This window comes from Perissodus microlepis, chromosome 3 (assembly GCF_051167445.1).
Source record: "Perissodus microlepis isolate ML-2025 ecotype Zambia chromosome 3, ASM5116744v1, whole genome shotgun sequence".
Lineage (NCBI taxonomy): Eukaryota > Metazoa > Chordata > Actinopteri > Cichliformes > Cichlidae > Perissodus > Perissodus microlepis.
In genome coordinates, this window is record NC_140463.1 from 10995525 (window position 1) to 11012383 (window position 16859).

The 16859-nt window shown below is 44.7% G+C and overlaps 1 protein-coding gene across 2 annotated transcripts in view; it reads right to left on the reverse strand.

The window, feature by feature from the left end:
• LOC146389872 (low affinity immunoglobulin gamma Fc region receptor III-like) overlaps positions 1-16859 on the reverse strand; it is a 136235-nt gene that overhangs the window by 88750 nt on the left and 30626 nt on the right. The window contains exon 4 of one of the 2 annotated variants that reach the window (XM_084913385.1): positions 9774-10019. The exons of the other annotated variant lie outside the window; for it this stretch is intronic. Within the exon in view, the coding sequence (XP_084769511.1) occupies positions 9774-10019 (246 nt within the window). The remainder of the gene's footprint in view (positions 1-9773; positions 10020-16859) is intronic. 2 annotated transcript variants of the gene reach the window in all.

Genomic DNA, 16859 nt, shown 5'->3' on the forward strand with positions numbered 1-16859 from the left:
AGGATAAAGGAGGATTAGATCTGCCTAACTTTAATCACTATTTTTTAGCCAACAGGCTTCAGTTCATCTCTAGATGGTTTAAACACACCTTCTTAGATGAACCTTGGATAGATGTAGAACAGGCACTATGTAATAACCTAGAAATTTCAGACCTACCATTTATCAGCTCAAACATCAAACGACATGAATGCTTTAAAAGCATCAACATCAGCTCTTCTCTGACAGCATGGTGGGAGTTTCTAAAAATGACAGAGTCTTCATTAATCCCATGCAAACGTACACCTATCTGGAACAACCCGGACATATTACAAAACAATAATATGATAAACTTTGCAGATTGGAGTTGCAAAGGAATTAAATACTTGGAACATATATTGGAAGGAACAGACTTTATTTCGTTTGACAGACTAGTTATACAATATGGGATCAACAAGAAACGATTTTTGGAATATCAACAAATTAAATCCATAGTAAAAAAGAAATTTAATCCCAGTGAAGCTGAATTACAAACACCACCAAGTGTGGTACAATTTCTTAGTCTAAAACCCCCCAAATTATTGTCTAAAATATACAGAACACTTTCTAAAATAGATGAATCAATATCCCTTCCTATTGCAAAATGGGAAGCAGATTTATCAATCAACTTAGACCCAAACCTTTGGTCTCAGATATGCTTAAAAACCTTTCAATGGATCAGAAATCCCAGTTTGCAATTAATACAATACAAAATATTACACAGAGTGCACTATACTGGTCATAGGATGTTCAAGATGGGCTATACGCCTTCCAACAACTGCTCACACTGCACAGCAAATACACCGGACAATTACATCCACGCTCTTTGGTTCTGTCCACCAGTTCAGAAATTTTGGCGTGAGATATGTGAAGACTTATCAAAGTGTCTGAAATGTAACATTCCAGCCTCCCCTTTAGTATGATTGCTGGGCAACTTGGATGAGGTCACTGCAGAAATAAACACAGCCCACGTTGTTTTTACGGCCCTATGCATTGCCAAGAAAATGGTCCTCATTAACTGGAAAAATAAAAATAATCTTAATTCTAACCAATATAAAAACCATCTAATAGATCACATTAGTCTTGATACAACCTCTGCCATCACATTTGATCAATCCCTTTGGGCTCCTTTGATCGGCTTCATCACCTAGTGGGGGTGGGGGGTCATGGTTTGGTCCTGCCTTCGCTATTGTGGTTGATGTGGGGGTAGGGACGGCCTTAGGGCGTCTGGGGAGTCCCTAGGGACGTTTCCCTGGAGGGCCTAACCTGGGGGCTGTGGCCATGACCTGGTTAGAAGCTCTGGGGCTCTTGGATGGTGTTTTCCTTGTGGCTGCGTACAGCGGAGATGGGGGAGGGTCTGTGCTGGCGGACGTTGGTTACTGGCCTGGTAGCCTGGCTGCCCCTGGGAGGGTCCGGGATGGGCGTGGAGGCTTGGGGGTCTGGGGGTGCTCCGACCCCCGGTCTGGGGTGCTGGCCGGGCCTTGGGGGCTTGGGTCCTGGCTGTTGTGTCGCCGGAGCAGTGGGCGGGTGGGTGCAGGGGGGCTCAGCCCCAGTGCAGGGGACCTCTGGTGCATCGGCCCAACTAGGGGGCTCTCTAACTGGTGGGGAGGTTGTTACATCTTTGCAGGTGGTCTCCTCACTACAGGAGCTCACTCTGCAGGTGGGGGGAGAGATATAGGAGAGGGGGAGAATGAACTCAACCTGGGTGTCTATTGTCTTGTGTAGTTTGGGAGATGATTGGATGATGGGGTGGGTGCAGTTTTCTCTGGGGTGGAGTCGGGTGGGCTGCCCCGGACTCTGTGGGGCTGGGCAGTGCTGCTGCTGCGGGCCCCGGTCCGGATGGGCCTGGGCCTCCTTGCCCTGGTGGGTTCCAGAGCGTGGGGGTGCCTACTGGGGTCAGCGGGGGAGCTGGCCCCAGGGAGGGGCCGCTTGCCCCTCCCTTTCTTCCCTCCCCATCCTCAGCTGCCTCCCTATTCCCGCTCTACCACACCCACCCACACACGCAGGGCTTGGGGTGCAGGTATGTCACCAGGGTGCAGGGGAGGCACTCCCCCTCTGTCCCCTTCTGACCGCCTATGCCTCAATTTTATTCTGCAACCTAGACATCCACATTACTCACACTCTCACATAACACATACATATAGGGCCTTGGGGGTGGGCACGTTTTACAGCATCCAGAGGATGGTCGTTGTACTCCAACCCACCTCTGGCGCTGGTGCCCTACCCTCAATTTTAAATGCATTTAGACACTGAGGGTTTTCGGGAGGAGCCGTGCTGCTCTCTGAGAGGAAGCAAGTACCATGCTCTCCTGAGTTTTAAATGCACTTTAGAACAGCACACAACAACATTACATATGAGCGGGCGTAGGGAGGTTTGAGGTCTTCACTCACCCCGGTTCTGTTAGCCGTCAGGGCTGGGGGGCTGGGAGGAGGTGCTGGCCGTCAGACTGGGGTCTGGGATGCGGGGCCTCCCTGCTACTGCAGATAAGGAGGTGGTCCGCTTGCCTCCACCCCAGAGAGAAGGGTTACATCTCCTGGGTCTAGGTGCGGCTTGCCCCTCTGGGGGCGGGGGTACCTGGACCTGGGATATAGAGTATGTTTGGGGAGTGCGACTGTCTGTGCAGTGTCTATTTGTGTCTGTCTACACGTTGGGTGAGTGCCGAGTATTTGGTTGTGCATATGGGGGTGGGAATGCACGTCTGTGTCCGCGTGTGCCTGTTTGTCTGTGTCTATATGTCAGGTTGGGTCTTAGACTCAACCTCTCTGGGTACATCTCAGGCCCTCTAAAGTACGGAGGCCTATCTCCCCTCACCACACTCCCTGCCGGTGGCTGATGCCCTTAGACGTTGGTGTGTTGGTTGTCCTTGTCATCTGGGGCTGGGCGCTCATGCATGTACCGGCTCACTCCTGGTGGCCGATTGGCGGGGCCGGGCGCCTGTGGCCCGGCTGGGCTCCTTCCGGGGGGTGGGATGCCCTCAGGCCTCTGGCCTCTGGGCCTGAAGCTCGGTCCTCTCTGGCACAGCTGGCTGCCGGCGGAGCCCGCGGGCACGCCACTGCAACCCCCTCTGGCCTCTGCTCCGTAGCTGCGGGGTGACCTCTCGTTTGGGGCTCTACTCAGCTCTTCCCAGGAGGGTGGCACGGTTCCCCCCCCCTTTGGTGGTCCTCCTCGGGTCCTTGTACTCTGGGGCCTCTGGATATCTGGGGCCTGGATCTCCTCCATACCTGCTTCATACCCTGGTGGACGGGGCTATGGCTCCCCACACTCCCTAGCAGATCGTTACATGGAGAAACCTTTGGAATACAAGCATGCTGATCCACACAGGTATGCACACAGGTGTACACACGGGTGTTCACAGACGCGGACTACACCTTTCTTGGCTGCTGCCTCAAAGCACATTGTGCGCTGTCTATCTTGCGTGCTGCACAATATCGTTTATTATTTAGTATCTACTGTTATCTACTGCTAGCTAGTTTATTGTGATGGTGCTGTTTTTATTATGTTGCTCTTTGTTGTTTGCTTTCTCTTCTGTTTTTTTTCTCCATACAGGTGATCCAGGCGTTTTGTTTGTTTGTTTGTTTGTTTTTTCCTTTCTTCCCCCCCTTCTCACCGTCTCTTCTCCCCTTTGGTTTTCTTTCTCTCCCTCTCTTTCTTTCATTCTTTCTCCCTGTCCTATCCCCCAGTCACGTCTGTCCCGTTTGTAGCAACCGAAAATAAAATAAATACATAATTATAATAAAGGTCAATCAAATGGACCAATATGGCAAGGCCATGATGATCCACTTGGTAAAATAAATCCGCTTGGCATCTTTCTTGGCCTTAAGACAACAATTCTGATGGCTAAAGATCCAAACGGGACACAAAAAAAAAAAAAAAAAAAAAAAAAAAGGTTGCCTGGAGAGGAGGATCATGACCTGAATGAACCACCTTCAAGAAAGGCACGCAGTGACCAGCCCACAACTAGTTTGGAGAGCATGTTTGATGAAATTGCAGATGAGCAGGCATCAGCATCGGTGGGCAGAGCTGCGGTAGGTTCTAGTGTAGAGTTAGAAACATATCTTGGAGAGGCCGCAATTTTACAAGAAGACAAACCTCTACAATACTGGATGGTTAATAAAGTGTGGTTCCCAAACCTGGCTAAATTGGCGGGCAGATACCTTTCAGCACCATGCACAAGTGTACAGGGAGTGCAGAATTATTAGGCAAGTTGTATTTTTGAGGAATAATTTTATTATTGAACAACAACCATGTTCTCAATGAACCCAAAAAACTCATTAATAGCAAAGCTGAATGTTTTTGGAAGTAGTTTTTAGTTTGTTTTTAGTTTTAGCTATTTTAGGGGGATATCTGTGTGTGCAGGTGACTATTACTGTGCATAATTATTAGGCAACTTAACAAAAAACAAATATATACCCATTTCAATTATTTATTTTTACCAGTGAAACCAATATAACATCTCCACATTCACAAATATACATTTCTGACATTCAAAAACAAAACAAAAACAAATCGGCGACCAATATAGCCACCTTTCTTTGCAAGGACACTCAAAAGCCTGCCATCCATGGATTCTGTCAGTGTTTTGATCTGTTCACCATCAACATTGCGTGCAGCAGCAACCACAGCCTCCCAGACACTGTTCAGAGAGGTGTACTGTTTACCCTCCTTGTAAATCTCACATTTGATGATGGACCACAGGTTCTCAATGGGGTTCAGATCAGGTGAACAAGGTGGCCATGTCATTCGTTTTTCTTCTTTTATACCCTTTCTTGCCAGCCACGCTGTGGAGTACTTGGACGCGTGTGATGGAGCATTGTCCTGCATGAAAATCATGTTTTTCTTGAAGGATGCAGACTTCTTCCTGTACCACTGCTTGAAGAAGGTGTCTTCCAGAAACTGGCAGTAGGACTGGGAGTTGAGCTTGACTCCATCCTCAACCCGAAAAGGCCCCACAAGCTCATCTTTGATGATACCAGCCCAAACCAGTACTCCACCTCCACCTTGCTGGCGTCTGAGTCGGACTGGAGCTCTCTGCCCTTTACCAATCCAGCCATGGGCCCATCCATCTGGCCCATCAAGACTCACTCTCATTTCATCAGTCCATAAAACCTTAGAAAAATCAGTCTTGAGATATTTCTTGGCCCAGTCTTGACGTTTCAGCTTGTGTGTCTTGTTCAGTGGTGGTCATCTTTCAGCCTTTCTTACCTTGGCCATGTCTCTGAGTATTGCACACCTTGTGCTTTTGGGCACTCCAGTGATGTTGCAGCTCTGAAATATGGCCAAACTGGTGGCAAGTGGCATCTTGGCAGCTGCACGCTTGACTTTTGTCAGTTCATGGGCAGTTATTTTGCACCTTGGTTTTTCCACACGCTTCTTGCGACCCTGTTGACTATTTTGAATGAAACGCTTGATTGTTCGATGATCACGCTTCAGAAGCTTTGCAATTTTGAGACTGCTGCATCCCTCTGCAAGATATCTCACTATTTTTGGCTTTTCTGAGCCCGTCAAGTCCTTCCTTTGACCCATTTTGCCAAAGGAAAGGACGTTGCCTAATAATTATGCACACCTGATATAGGGTGTTGATGTCATTAGACCACACCCCTTCTCATTACAGCGATGCACATCACCTAATATGCTTAATTGGTAGTAGGCTTTCGAGCATATACAGCTTGGAGTAGGACAACATGCATGAAGAGGATGAAGTGGACAAAATACTCATTTGCCTAATAATTCTGCACTCCCTGTAGATAGTGAAAGGCTGTTCAGCTCAGTGTCACACATTGTGAATGAAAGCAGAAACAGGCTCACAGCTGATCATGCAGAGATGATTCTTTTCATCAAAAAGAACCTACCTCTCACTTTCCCAAAAACAGTTTAGTTCGGAGGTCACACCACTGCTTGCTGACTGAAGTTTTTTTGTTTGATTAAAATGTGGACACTCTGCAATAGGTGGTTCATTAATGTTATGTAAATCTGAAAGCTGTAAACAGTGCCACATAGTTCACTGTTATTTTGTTTGGATATAATATGGACATTGTGCAATAATTTAACAAAAGTGTTTATTTTATTCTGAAACCTAAGTTTTATTTGTTTTATTCTGAACAGAAGTATTTATTTTTTCAATCTGAAAGCGGGTAAGAGACCCAAAGAGTTCAGTTATTTATTTATTTGTTTTTACAATGTGGATACTCTGCAATAGGTTCATTAATGTTATGTCTGAAAGCTGGAGACTCCAAAATACTTGAGTTATTTTGTTTGTTTGTTTGTTTACAATGTGGACACTGGACAATTTAAGAGAAGTGTTTATTTTTTACTTTAAATTTAATTTTTGTGGTCTTTTTTATTAATATTTGATTTTTTATTGACAGAGAATAAAAAAAACTGTCTTCCAATTCATTGCATTTTTCTGTGTGTGTGGTAGACGTATCGGTTTTTGTACTCGGTATCGGCAAGTACTCAGATCCAAGGATCGGTATCGTATCGGTTTGAAAAAATTGGTATCGTTGCATCCCTAGTTTCCACCACAAATGGCCGCTTAGCTGAGAACCTCTTTATACAGTCCGTTGATGGCCAGTTCAGCTCTCCTCTGCCTTCTTTGCTCGAGTGTGACTCACTCCCAGACAACAAGAATGAAATCCCAACGCAAGAGATTGCTCTAGCCCAGCGGTCCCCAACCTTTTTTGCGCCACGGACCGGTTTATGCCCGACAATATTTTCATAGACCGGCCTTTAAGGTGTCGCGGATAAATACAACAAAATAAAACTAGTACCGGTACCGAAAAAAAGAAAATTTATTCATAACGCACGTGAAAAGACCAAGGAAAACCGAGTAAACGATAAAAACGATAAAATAACGCTGAAAACCGATAAAAACCCTGAAAACTATACATTTCACACCTGAGCCTCAACTCTCGCGGCCCGGTACCAAACGACTCACGGACCGGTACCGGTCCGAGGCCCGGGGGTTGGGGACCGCTGCTCTAGCCCATTCACACCTCAAACACCCAGCAGATCATATGCAGCCCCTAGACCCTGAGGCCGAAATTATGTTGCTGTTAGGCCGAGACATAATACAAGTGCACAAAGTGTATGAGCGAGTGAATGGACCAGTCAATGCTCCATTTGCCCAGAGACTTGTACTTAGTTAGCAGTGGAAGTTGGGGAGCTAATCAGAGATTAAATGGACATTCAGATTAGTAACATGCGCTTCTTCTCCGACAGCAAAGTCGTTCTTGGCTATATCTACAATGAGGCAAGAAGATTTTACGTTTTCGTGAACAACCAGGTGCAACGCATCAGACGAGCAACAGAACCAACTCAGTGGGGCTATGTACCCTCGGTGCACAACCCGGCCGATCACGGATCCAGATCTCTACCTGCCGAAAAAATGTTGTCCAGCACATGGTTGAAAGGGCCGGAGTTTCCCATAAAGCCCTTAGAGAGCAACTCATGAGATACATTCCAACTTCTAAACCCCGACTCAGACATTGAAGTTCGTCCCTTGATCACTGCCACCATTCAAACATCATGCCCCTGTTTAAAGACTGCAAACTTAAAATCTTTCTCCAGCTGGCAGTCCCTTTCCAGGGCAGTTCCACGTTTGCCGCACATTGCACGCACCTTTAAGGTAAAGCAATCAGGCGGACAATGTAAGGATGGCATATATGTCATGAACTCACTACCTCAGATTTTGAGCAAGCAAGAGAGACGGTTATAAAAGCAGTGCAACGAGAAAGCTTCCCAGAGGAGCTCCAACATTTAGAGTCAGGGAAGGACATCCCAAAGAAAAGCCCGCTCTTAAAGCTTTCTCCCTACCTTAACAAATCAGGCCTCCTGAGGCTTGATGGACTTGTCAGGAAGGTAGAAGTCAAGGTGGTGAAAGATGGTAAAGCCAAAGTTTAATTTAGACCAGTCACGGATGTTGTTCTTCTTGTATCAGATGCTGTGCAACAAGTTTAGTTTGGGTCCAAGTGTGACATCTTACTGATGTCAGGCGGGGAGTGTTCTGGCTCCTTAAGAGTCGGCCCTCATGTTATGTAATGTTATATAAGTTCATGCAATCTTTATTTGTTTCTGGCACACTGTTCATTTTATTTTGACATCCTACCGGAAGTGCTACTTCTCATTACTTCCTGTCTAACGGGAGATGGACGGTTTGCTACTCTTGAGAGCTGCGAGTCTCTGAGCCCTCACTCTCGTGCGAATGCTCTGGTGGCTGCCCTTGCTATCAAGAAAACCTGTGTGTTTCTCCTCTCTGATTCTCTGCTGAAGAAGTGTTTTAGAATACATCTCTTGACAGGTACTTTTTTAGTATCTACTTAACTGTGATACTATCCAAGGCGAACTGAAAATCTCATGTCAACAAACTGCATGCCACCGATTGGATGGTAAGCGGCGTCCCTCGATGAGTCACAAGAGCATCTTGCCATTTTTGAAACCCAGCAATGGAAATAGCTACAAAAAAACATTGTGGTCCCCAAATCTGACAAAATGCAAAAGGGGATTTTGTTTGTGACAGTGATGAGAAATCTGATTCACAAGTCAGAGCTCTGAGCTGGAGTCCTGATGTGGTTAGCTTAGCTTAGCATGGTGAATGGAAACAGGGTGAGCAGCTAGCATGTCTCTGTCCAAAGTGAAAGATAAAGAGCAGCTGTACCTGGACCATGTTCTGATGGTGTTTGGTAAATAACTGACGTATTCAGTTCTCACAGATGAATCAACTGCAGCTGCTTCACTCTCTGCAGAATAAAATACATTTAATTATTGCAGTTACAACTGCAACAGTGCTGTGATATTAATTACTTTTATGCAGCTTTTGCCAACGAGCACACAGAACAGCGAGGTGCCTCTGAGAACAAGAAAAGTAAACGACCACAATGTTGCCATTTTTTTCCACACTGACGCACTTCACCACAAAGCTCAAAGCAAACATGTTCTCACAGCATGAACACTATTATTAGCCAAAAGAGAAGTGTCTTGTGCTTCTGAGTATATGTAGCTGGTGTTATGAAGAGGTGATGTTGATTCTTCATTATCATGAAAACACACTGCAGGTTGCTGTGACTCACACAAAATTTTGCTAAAGACAAAAAATATTAACAAATTAATTTTGTTCAGTTTGAAAGTAACGTTTACCGGGTGTTTTAGGAGAAAGAATAAAAAAATATGATTTTGGTTGTTAAATTCAGTTTTGCGTTCATCAGGAGGAACAGAGAGAGCAGAGAAGCCGGGAAATGTTTTTGATGCATTAAATATAGGAAATACAGGCGTAAGTGACCAACCACACTCACAGAGCTGTCAGCGTTCATCATCAGGCTGAAGCTTCAACACATTAGGATGTCACAGAAACTACAAAATTATTAACTTAATTAAAGTCAGACTTTAAATAGAAGAATTTAAATAAAGACGCTGAGAAGGAATTTAAAATGATCTTTAACTCCAAATGATGTCTACATGATCCTTCCTGTTTTTAAAATGAACAACCCTGAGTCTCACCTTCGAGTTTCCTGTGAACACATCGTCTCACCAGCAGAACCAGTAACACCAGTAGAACCACAAAAAAGAATGATCCAACAAATGACAACACAGAGAGAACAGCAGCAGAGGTGGATGTAGATGGAGGTGTGGATGTAGATGGAGGTGTGGATGTAGGTGGAGGTGTGGTGGTGTGTTTGTCTAAAATAAAGCAAACACAGTCATTAAGTTGTCGTCACATTGTGAATGTTGAAACCTGCAGAAACACAGACAGGTGAGTGTGTCACCTGTGACAGTGATCCAGCTGGATGGAGACTCTCCATGACCGCTGATGTCACACTTGTAGAGGCCTTCATCAGACCTGGAAACATGCTGGATGGTCATGTGACCTGTAGGCTGCTTCCTGATGAGGGAGCCATCTTTATAGAAAGCAGCTGGGAGGTTGGAGGGAGTGGTCTTTGTTTTACAGAGCAGAGTGACGTCATCTCCCTCCATCACAGGGAGGACAGGACTCTGCAGGATCACTGATCCACCTCAACACAGAGACAAACTACAGCATTTCATCCATTTACACACAGCTTCATCAACACTAACTCCACACACTCAGCTTACCAGTGACTGTCAGGTTAACCATGTTACTGATGGGACCCTCTCTGGACTCACACCAGTAAACGCCACTGTCTCGTTCAACGATGTAACTAATGTCACAGGAAGAGTTAAATGATGTTCCCCACCCATCTCCACACTGAGTGGTATTTCCTTTGCTTGTGTTTCTCCTCAGAGTCCATCCAGCAGAGCTGTCGTCCTCCTCACAGCTCAGAGACACAAAGTCTCCTTCAAAGAACTGAGAGCTGCTGGGACTCATAGTCAGATGAGCTGTAAGCGTTAAAGTTATGATATGCTTTTGTCATAATCTGTTTTTCATCAGCTCAATAAAGTGCTGATAAAAAGCCTTCAGTTAAACTTTCCTCTGCATCACATCTCGAGTGCTGACATATGACATTATCACTACTTGAACAGAATCAGGTCATATCAGTGAGCATTAATCAGGTTTAAACTGTGACAGAAGAAGGTTACTGACCTTTGTTTGTTGTGCAGCTCAGCAGTGAGATCAGAACTAAAGAGAAATGACACTCAGGTTGATTTGAGGTGAACATAAAGAACAACTCCACACAAACAGCACTAACAACTGGACCGCTATGATGCCTCTAATACTACAATCATTTCAACAGCAGATGCTGAAAAGCAACTATTGAAAGATCTCACGAACCTTCTGTTTCCTGTACCTCTAGTTTGGCATGCATTTTTAAAAAGCAGCTCTGAAAATGAGCAACATTGTTTTAACAGCAATAATTAAAATAATTATTTTATTTGCACTGACTATACTGTGGGTATTTACAAAAAATTCAGTGTAATTAAATAACACAGTAAAGTCATGTGTCCACTGTGTAGCTGTGTTGATATAATGAGTGAATGAGTTGAGCTTTTCACTGCCTGCTGTGTTTCCTCGACTCCTGAGCAAAGATAAAGAGTCAGATCAGACCTGCAGTTGGTCCTCATGGTGTTTTGCACTTGAATTCAGCCTGATTTGTTTTTCATGTCTTCTCCTCCAGTTATCAGGAGAGCAGACAGTCAAAGTACAAGAATTCAAACAAACACAGAGATTCTACTTACAGAGCAGACACAGCACAGATGTTTCCTTCATCGTCCTTCTCACTCATTTGAGCTTTTTTCATTTCTGTTAATGACACCAAGTAAAGCCCGGCCTCTTCCTCTGAAGATGTCCTCTTCCTTCATTTGTACAGAGACAGTGGTACAGCTGATACTACAGGAAATAGTATGCCATGGAGGGCCAGGAGTGACAAAATGAATTCATTAAACAGACCCTTAAATATTTAATTATTTTTTCATTAATTAATTACATTTGGAATTAATTAATTATACAAACATTACAATAATTAATTAAATGGCCATTAATTTCATTTAAAACATTAAATCAATTATTTATTTATTTAATTTTATTTAATTAACACATTTAATTAATTATTGACCCATTTAATTAATTATACAAGCGACCAACGAAGACCTGGAGGCCTGGCTCTCATCAGTGGATAAATCTGGCCTTCCTGGCAAGTTTAAAGCCTGGATTTATCAGCAAGAAATTCTTCCCCGGATTTTGTGTCCCCTCTTAGTCTATGAAGTTCTCATCTCAACAGTGGAAGGATTCGAGATGAGGATCAGCAGGTTTCTGCGCAGGTGGTTGGGTCTGCCACGAAGCCTGAGTAGCATCGCTCTGTATGGTCATAACAACAAGCTGAAGCTCCACTTTAGCAGCCTAAGCAAGGAGTTTATGGTGAGCCGTTCCAGGGAGCTGCTCCAATATTGGGAGTCCAGTGACCCCCAGGTTGCCCTGGCTGGAATAGAGGTTAGGACCGGGCAGAAGTGGAGGGCTGCTGAGGCTGTTGAGATTACAGTATCAAGGCTGCAGCAAAGGGTGATAGTGGGTACAGTGGCCCAGGGAAGAGTGGGCTTGGGTAGCAGTAGAACACCTAACTACAACAAGGCACAGGGGAAAGATAGGCGGTCGCTGATCCTTGAGGAGGTGCGAGCAGGAGTTGAGGAGAAGTGAGCGTGCAATTGAGGCAGCAGGGGGCTTGGACAAAATGGGAGCAAGTTGTAGAGTGCAAGGTCACATGGAATGATCTGTGGAAAGCAGAACCCCAGCGGATAAAATTCCTGATTCACGCAGTATATGATGTGCTACCAAGTCCATCAAATCTCTTCACTTGGGGGAAGGTGGAGACACCAGGCTGTCTTCTCTGTCAGAACAGAGGAACCCTGGAGCACATTTTAAGTTGCTGCCCAAAAGCCCTGACCCAAGGGCAATATCGCTGGCGACACGATCAAGTCCTGAAGGCTGTAGCGGATTCGATCTGAAGTGGGATCAGTCATAATAAGAGCACCTGCTCAGTTAAGAACAAGGTAACATTTATAAAAACTGGGGAGAAGCCAGCAGCACCAGTCCGAAACACCTCGCCTGGCATGTTGGCAATGGTGCACGATTGGGAGCTGAGAGTTGACCTGGCAAAGCAGTTAAAGTTCCCCGAAGGGGTAGCCAAGACAACTCTGAGGCCAGACATCGTTGTTACTTCAGTTGCCTCCAAGCAGGTAATCCTTCTGGAGCTTACTGTGCCTTGGGAAGACCGTATGGAGGAAGCTCATGAGAGAAAGAGGGCAAAGTATTCCGAGTTAGTGGAGGAGTGCCGGAGTAATGGCTGGCAGGCAAGACGCCAACCCATCAAAGTGGGATGTTCGAGGATTCGCGGGTCAATCCCTTTGCAGGGCATACAAAATGCTAGGCATCGTAGGGGCTAACCACCGAAGAGCCATTAAGTTGGCTACCAACGCACCAGACGCAGTGACGAAGTGGCTGTGGATCAAAAGAGGAGAGGCATGGCATGTAGGGTAGCGCTACCTGGACACAAGCTGGGGCTTGATCAACCCTGGCTGGGTCTCCTGGGAGAGGGGGTCTGATTGTTGAAAGACACGAAACCCCCAATGACCCCAGGTTACATCACTGATGATGTGTCCAGGGGCACATCATCAGTATTATCAACTTTAATGATGTATTTATTTAATTCATTTTGGCAGTCCTGACCCTTCGGCTGTCTTCATGAATTTATTTTAACACAAAGTTAACGCTGATTGAGTCAAAACCTTTGCTTTGGCCTGGTGGCCCTTCTCTTTAGTAGGTGTTTCTCCACAATAACAAACGGCATTTGGAAACTTGCTAAAAGCCCAATTGGGATAACCTCATGTTTTAAGAGCTTCCTTTACATGTGTGTGTTCCCTCTTTTTCCTTTCAGGCTCATAGGGAACATTTTCTGCCCGGTTTTGTAGGGTCCTGATTATTAACCCTGGGCTTCTGGAAGCTCACACACACAAAGCCCGCTCTTAAACCATCCTAATTGGGCTTTCATCAAGACAGCAAAGATTCACAGAAAAGAACATCAGACACCAACTAGGGAGGATTAGAAAGACAAATGCAACAACATTGTCATCCCCTATGTAGCTGGTGTATCGGAAAAACTCAGGAGAGTCTTCTCCAAGCCCAACACCCCAAGTTTACTTCAGATCCAGCAACACACTCAGGCAAAGTGGTTCATCCCAGGAGACAAAACTCCTAAACACAAACTTAACAATGTCGTGTATGGTGTACAGTGTAGCGAGGAATGCTCGGACCTCTATATTGGAGAGACCAAACAGCCACTTCATAAAAACATGGCACAACATAGAAGAGCCACTTCCACAGGATAAGACTCGGCTGTCCATCTGCAACTAAAAGACAAAGGTCACTCTTTCGAGGATGCCAATGTTCACATTTTGGAGAGAGAAGACAGATTGTTTGAAAGAGGAGTAAAAGAAACCATCTATGTCCACTGTCAATGACCATTTTTCAACAGAGGCGGTGGTTTATGACACCACCTGTATGCCATCTATAATCCAGTTTCACCTCCAAGCTACTGAAAAAGGCCCAACAGAGACTGTACTTCCTGAGAATTCCCAGGAGAACATCACACAGAGACTGCTGGTGTCCTTCTACAAAGCCACCATTGAGAGTGTTCTAACCTATTGCATATGCATCTGGTACACTTGCTGCACAGTGGCTCAGAGGAAAGCACTCTAAGGGATCATTAACACAGCCCAAAAGATCACTGGCTGCCCTCTGCACACTGGAAGATCTACACAACACCCGCTGTCTTAAAAAGGCCTAAAACACCATAAAAAATACCTCACATCCTGGCCACTCCCTGTTTGAACTGTTGCCAATCACCAATCACGCCAGTCTCGTATTAATCTATGCGCTGACTGAAGCATGTATGTGGGAATGTATGTGAATGTTTGTTGATACCTCTTATTAGCACTTTAGGTATTCTATTTATTTTACTATTGAATTTTATTGTTTTATTTATATTTTGATATCGTTAGGGATGATGCAATGATCGGGGACCATTTTTAATTTCGTTGCACCTGTGACAATGACAATGAAGATTCTGATTCTGAGATCCCTTCCCAGACGCCTTAACACCCACTCACATACTGGGCCATGTGACCTCAGGAAATCACATGATAGGGTGGGGCTAGGTTTCCCAATGACCTTACCTGAAATCTTGGCTGATTGTGACCTACACCCGTTTTCACACCTTGACTTGTCTGATTAGGTAGAGGATCATTAGGGGGTCCATTGTCCCTCTTTGGAAGATTCTCCCACAGGGCTTAAATCTGGGACTCTCCATCATTTCACCCTAGAACCTAAGAAGTTTCTCGGAGGTAAAACGTCTTCAAGCGACTTAAAGAAGTCCAGACACTTTTCTTTCCAAGCTCCTAGGACTACAATGACCTGGATGACTGAGAACCTTCATCGACATGGAGTAGGGATGGGTATCGAAACCCGGTTCTTGTTGAGAACCGGTTCCCACTGTTTCAATTCCTTGGGATTGTTTGCCATTTTTGCAAACGATTCCCTTATCGATTCCAGTCGCCCCGAATGACGTCACCACGTTGCGGAGCGTCATTTACCTGGCAGGAAACATGGCGGCTCAAACGCTCAAAAGTTTGGTTATACTTTACGAGAACGGATGACAACAGGGCAACTTGCAATACTTGCAAAGTAGATATTTCATTTAAGGGAGGAAACACTACGAATATGCAAAAGCATTTGCTCACAAAACACGCGATAACCTTAAATGAATGTCATGTTTTTAATTCCGCTCCGGACTCGTGAATCTCAACCCAGCAGCAGCGGTAACGTTTGCACGTCCTCTCCCGTTAATGCGGCAGGTAAATAATCAACAGTGCATATTATGTTAGCGCGATCTGCCTTATTACAAAACCTGCCAATTTATATTAATTTATATATTTTATCTTATTCTTTCCCAGTTAAATTTACCCTTCATTCTAATTTGTGTTGTACAGTTATTTCATTTTTAACTTTAATTTTTATATTTTATTTTATTCCTTCCTAGTTAAATTTACCCTTTTTAATTTTCATATTTATTTCCTATCTTATTCATAGCCTTTTCTTTTTTCTTTAGGTCACGAGCAGTTGTCTAAGCATTTCACTGCATATCGTACTGTGTATGACTGTGTACGTGACAAATAAAATTTGAATTTGAATTTGAATTTGAATTTGCCATTACTGTGCATTTAGGTGACCATGATGAGCGAGACAGACAGAGTCTGGCTGGCGCTCGCTGGCACCGGTAGCGTCTCCTTTCAGGCCAGGATAGACGAATGTCACCGAGCAGTGACTAAGTTTGTGGTGAAAGGCTTGCACCCATTTGCCACAGCAGATGCCCCGATTTTCGGTAAGTGAATGTGTTTAATTGTAGGCAGGGACATTACTGGATATTCTTGTGTAATTGCTACAGAATAATTTATGTTATACTTTGTTATTGCTACAGAAGAATATTTATTTTATTGTTTTACATTTACAATTTTTTTTCCTGGGGACCCTGTGACACCCCATCGAAGAGCCGTAGGCTCTGGATCTCTTAAGATCTCACTGTTGGGTTTGTAAGGCCATGTTACTCCTAAATTTCTATCTTGTTCAAAGACAAGATATAAAACACAGTTCTAAGCTAATCAACCTTAGTGTTCTCCTTTTTTAAAAAGAATCGATAAGAGAATCGATAAAGAATCGAATCGTTAAACAGAATCGAAAATGGAATCGGAATCGTGAAAATCTTATCAATACCCATCCCTAACATGGAGTCACTTTGATGTTTAGCTGTCATTAGCGCCAGTTGCTCTGTCATCCATCAACGAGTCCATCACTCTGTAGTCAGAGGGATGTTGTATAGGTCTTATGGGAGCCTAGTTTCTTGCACATGGTCTCAAACACGCGGGACTCAAAGTTCCTGCCTGGTCCATGTGAATTACTTCAGCCACCCCAAATCTGCTGAACATCCCCTCGACCACAGCATTCGAATTGTCTGGGCCTCTTGGTCAGGTAAACTGTATGCCTCTGGCCACTTTGTGAAATAGTCCATAGCTGTGAGGATATAGCGGTTTCCCCTTTCTGTGCAGGGGAATGGACCCAGGATGTCCATCCCCACCCTCTCCATCCACCCTGTTGGAGTTGAACATAGAATTTGGCTGTGAGACTCTTCAGTGTTGTACAGCTGGTGGCAAAAGTCCACTACATCCTGCCTATGTCAGGCCCAACAGAATCCCTACCAGAGGCGGCGGAGTGTTTTATTGACATCAAAGTGGGCAGACCACTGATCAATGGCCATGAGTACCATTAACAGAGAGTTGGGGAATGGCTGCAATCACAGCATTATAAGATGGTGAAAAATGTACCCTTAGGC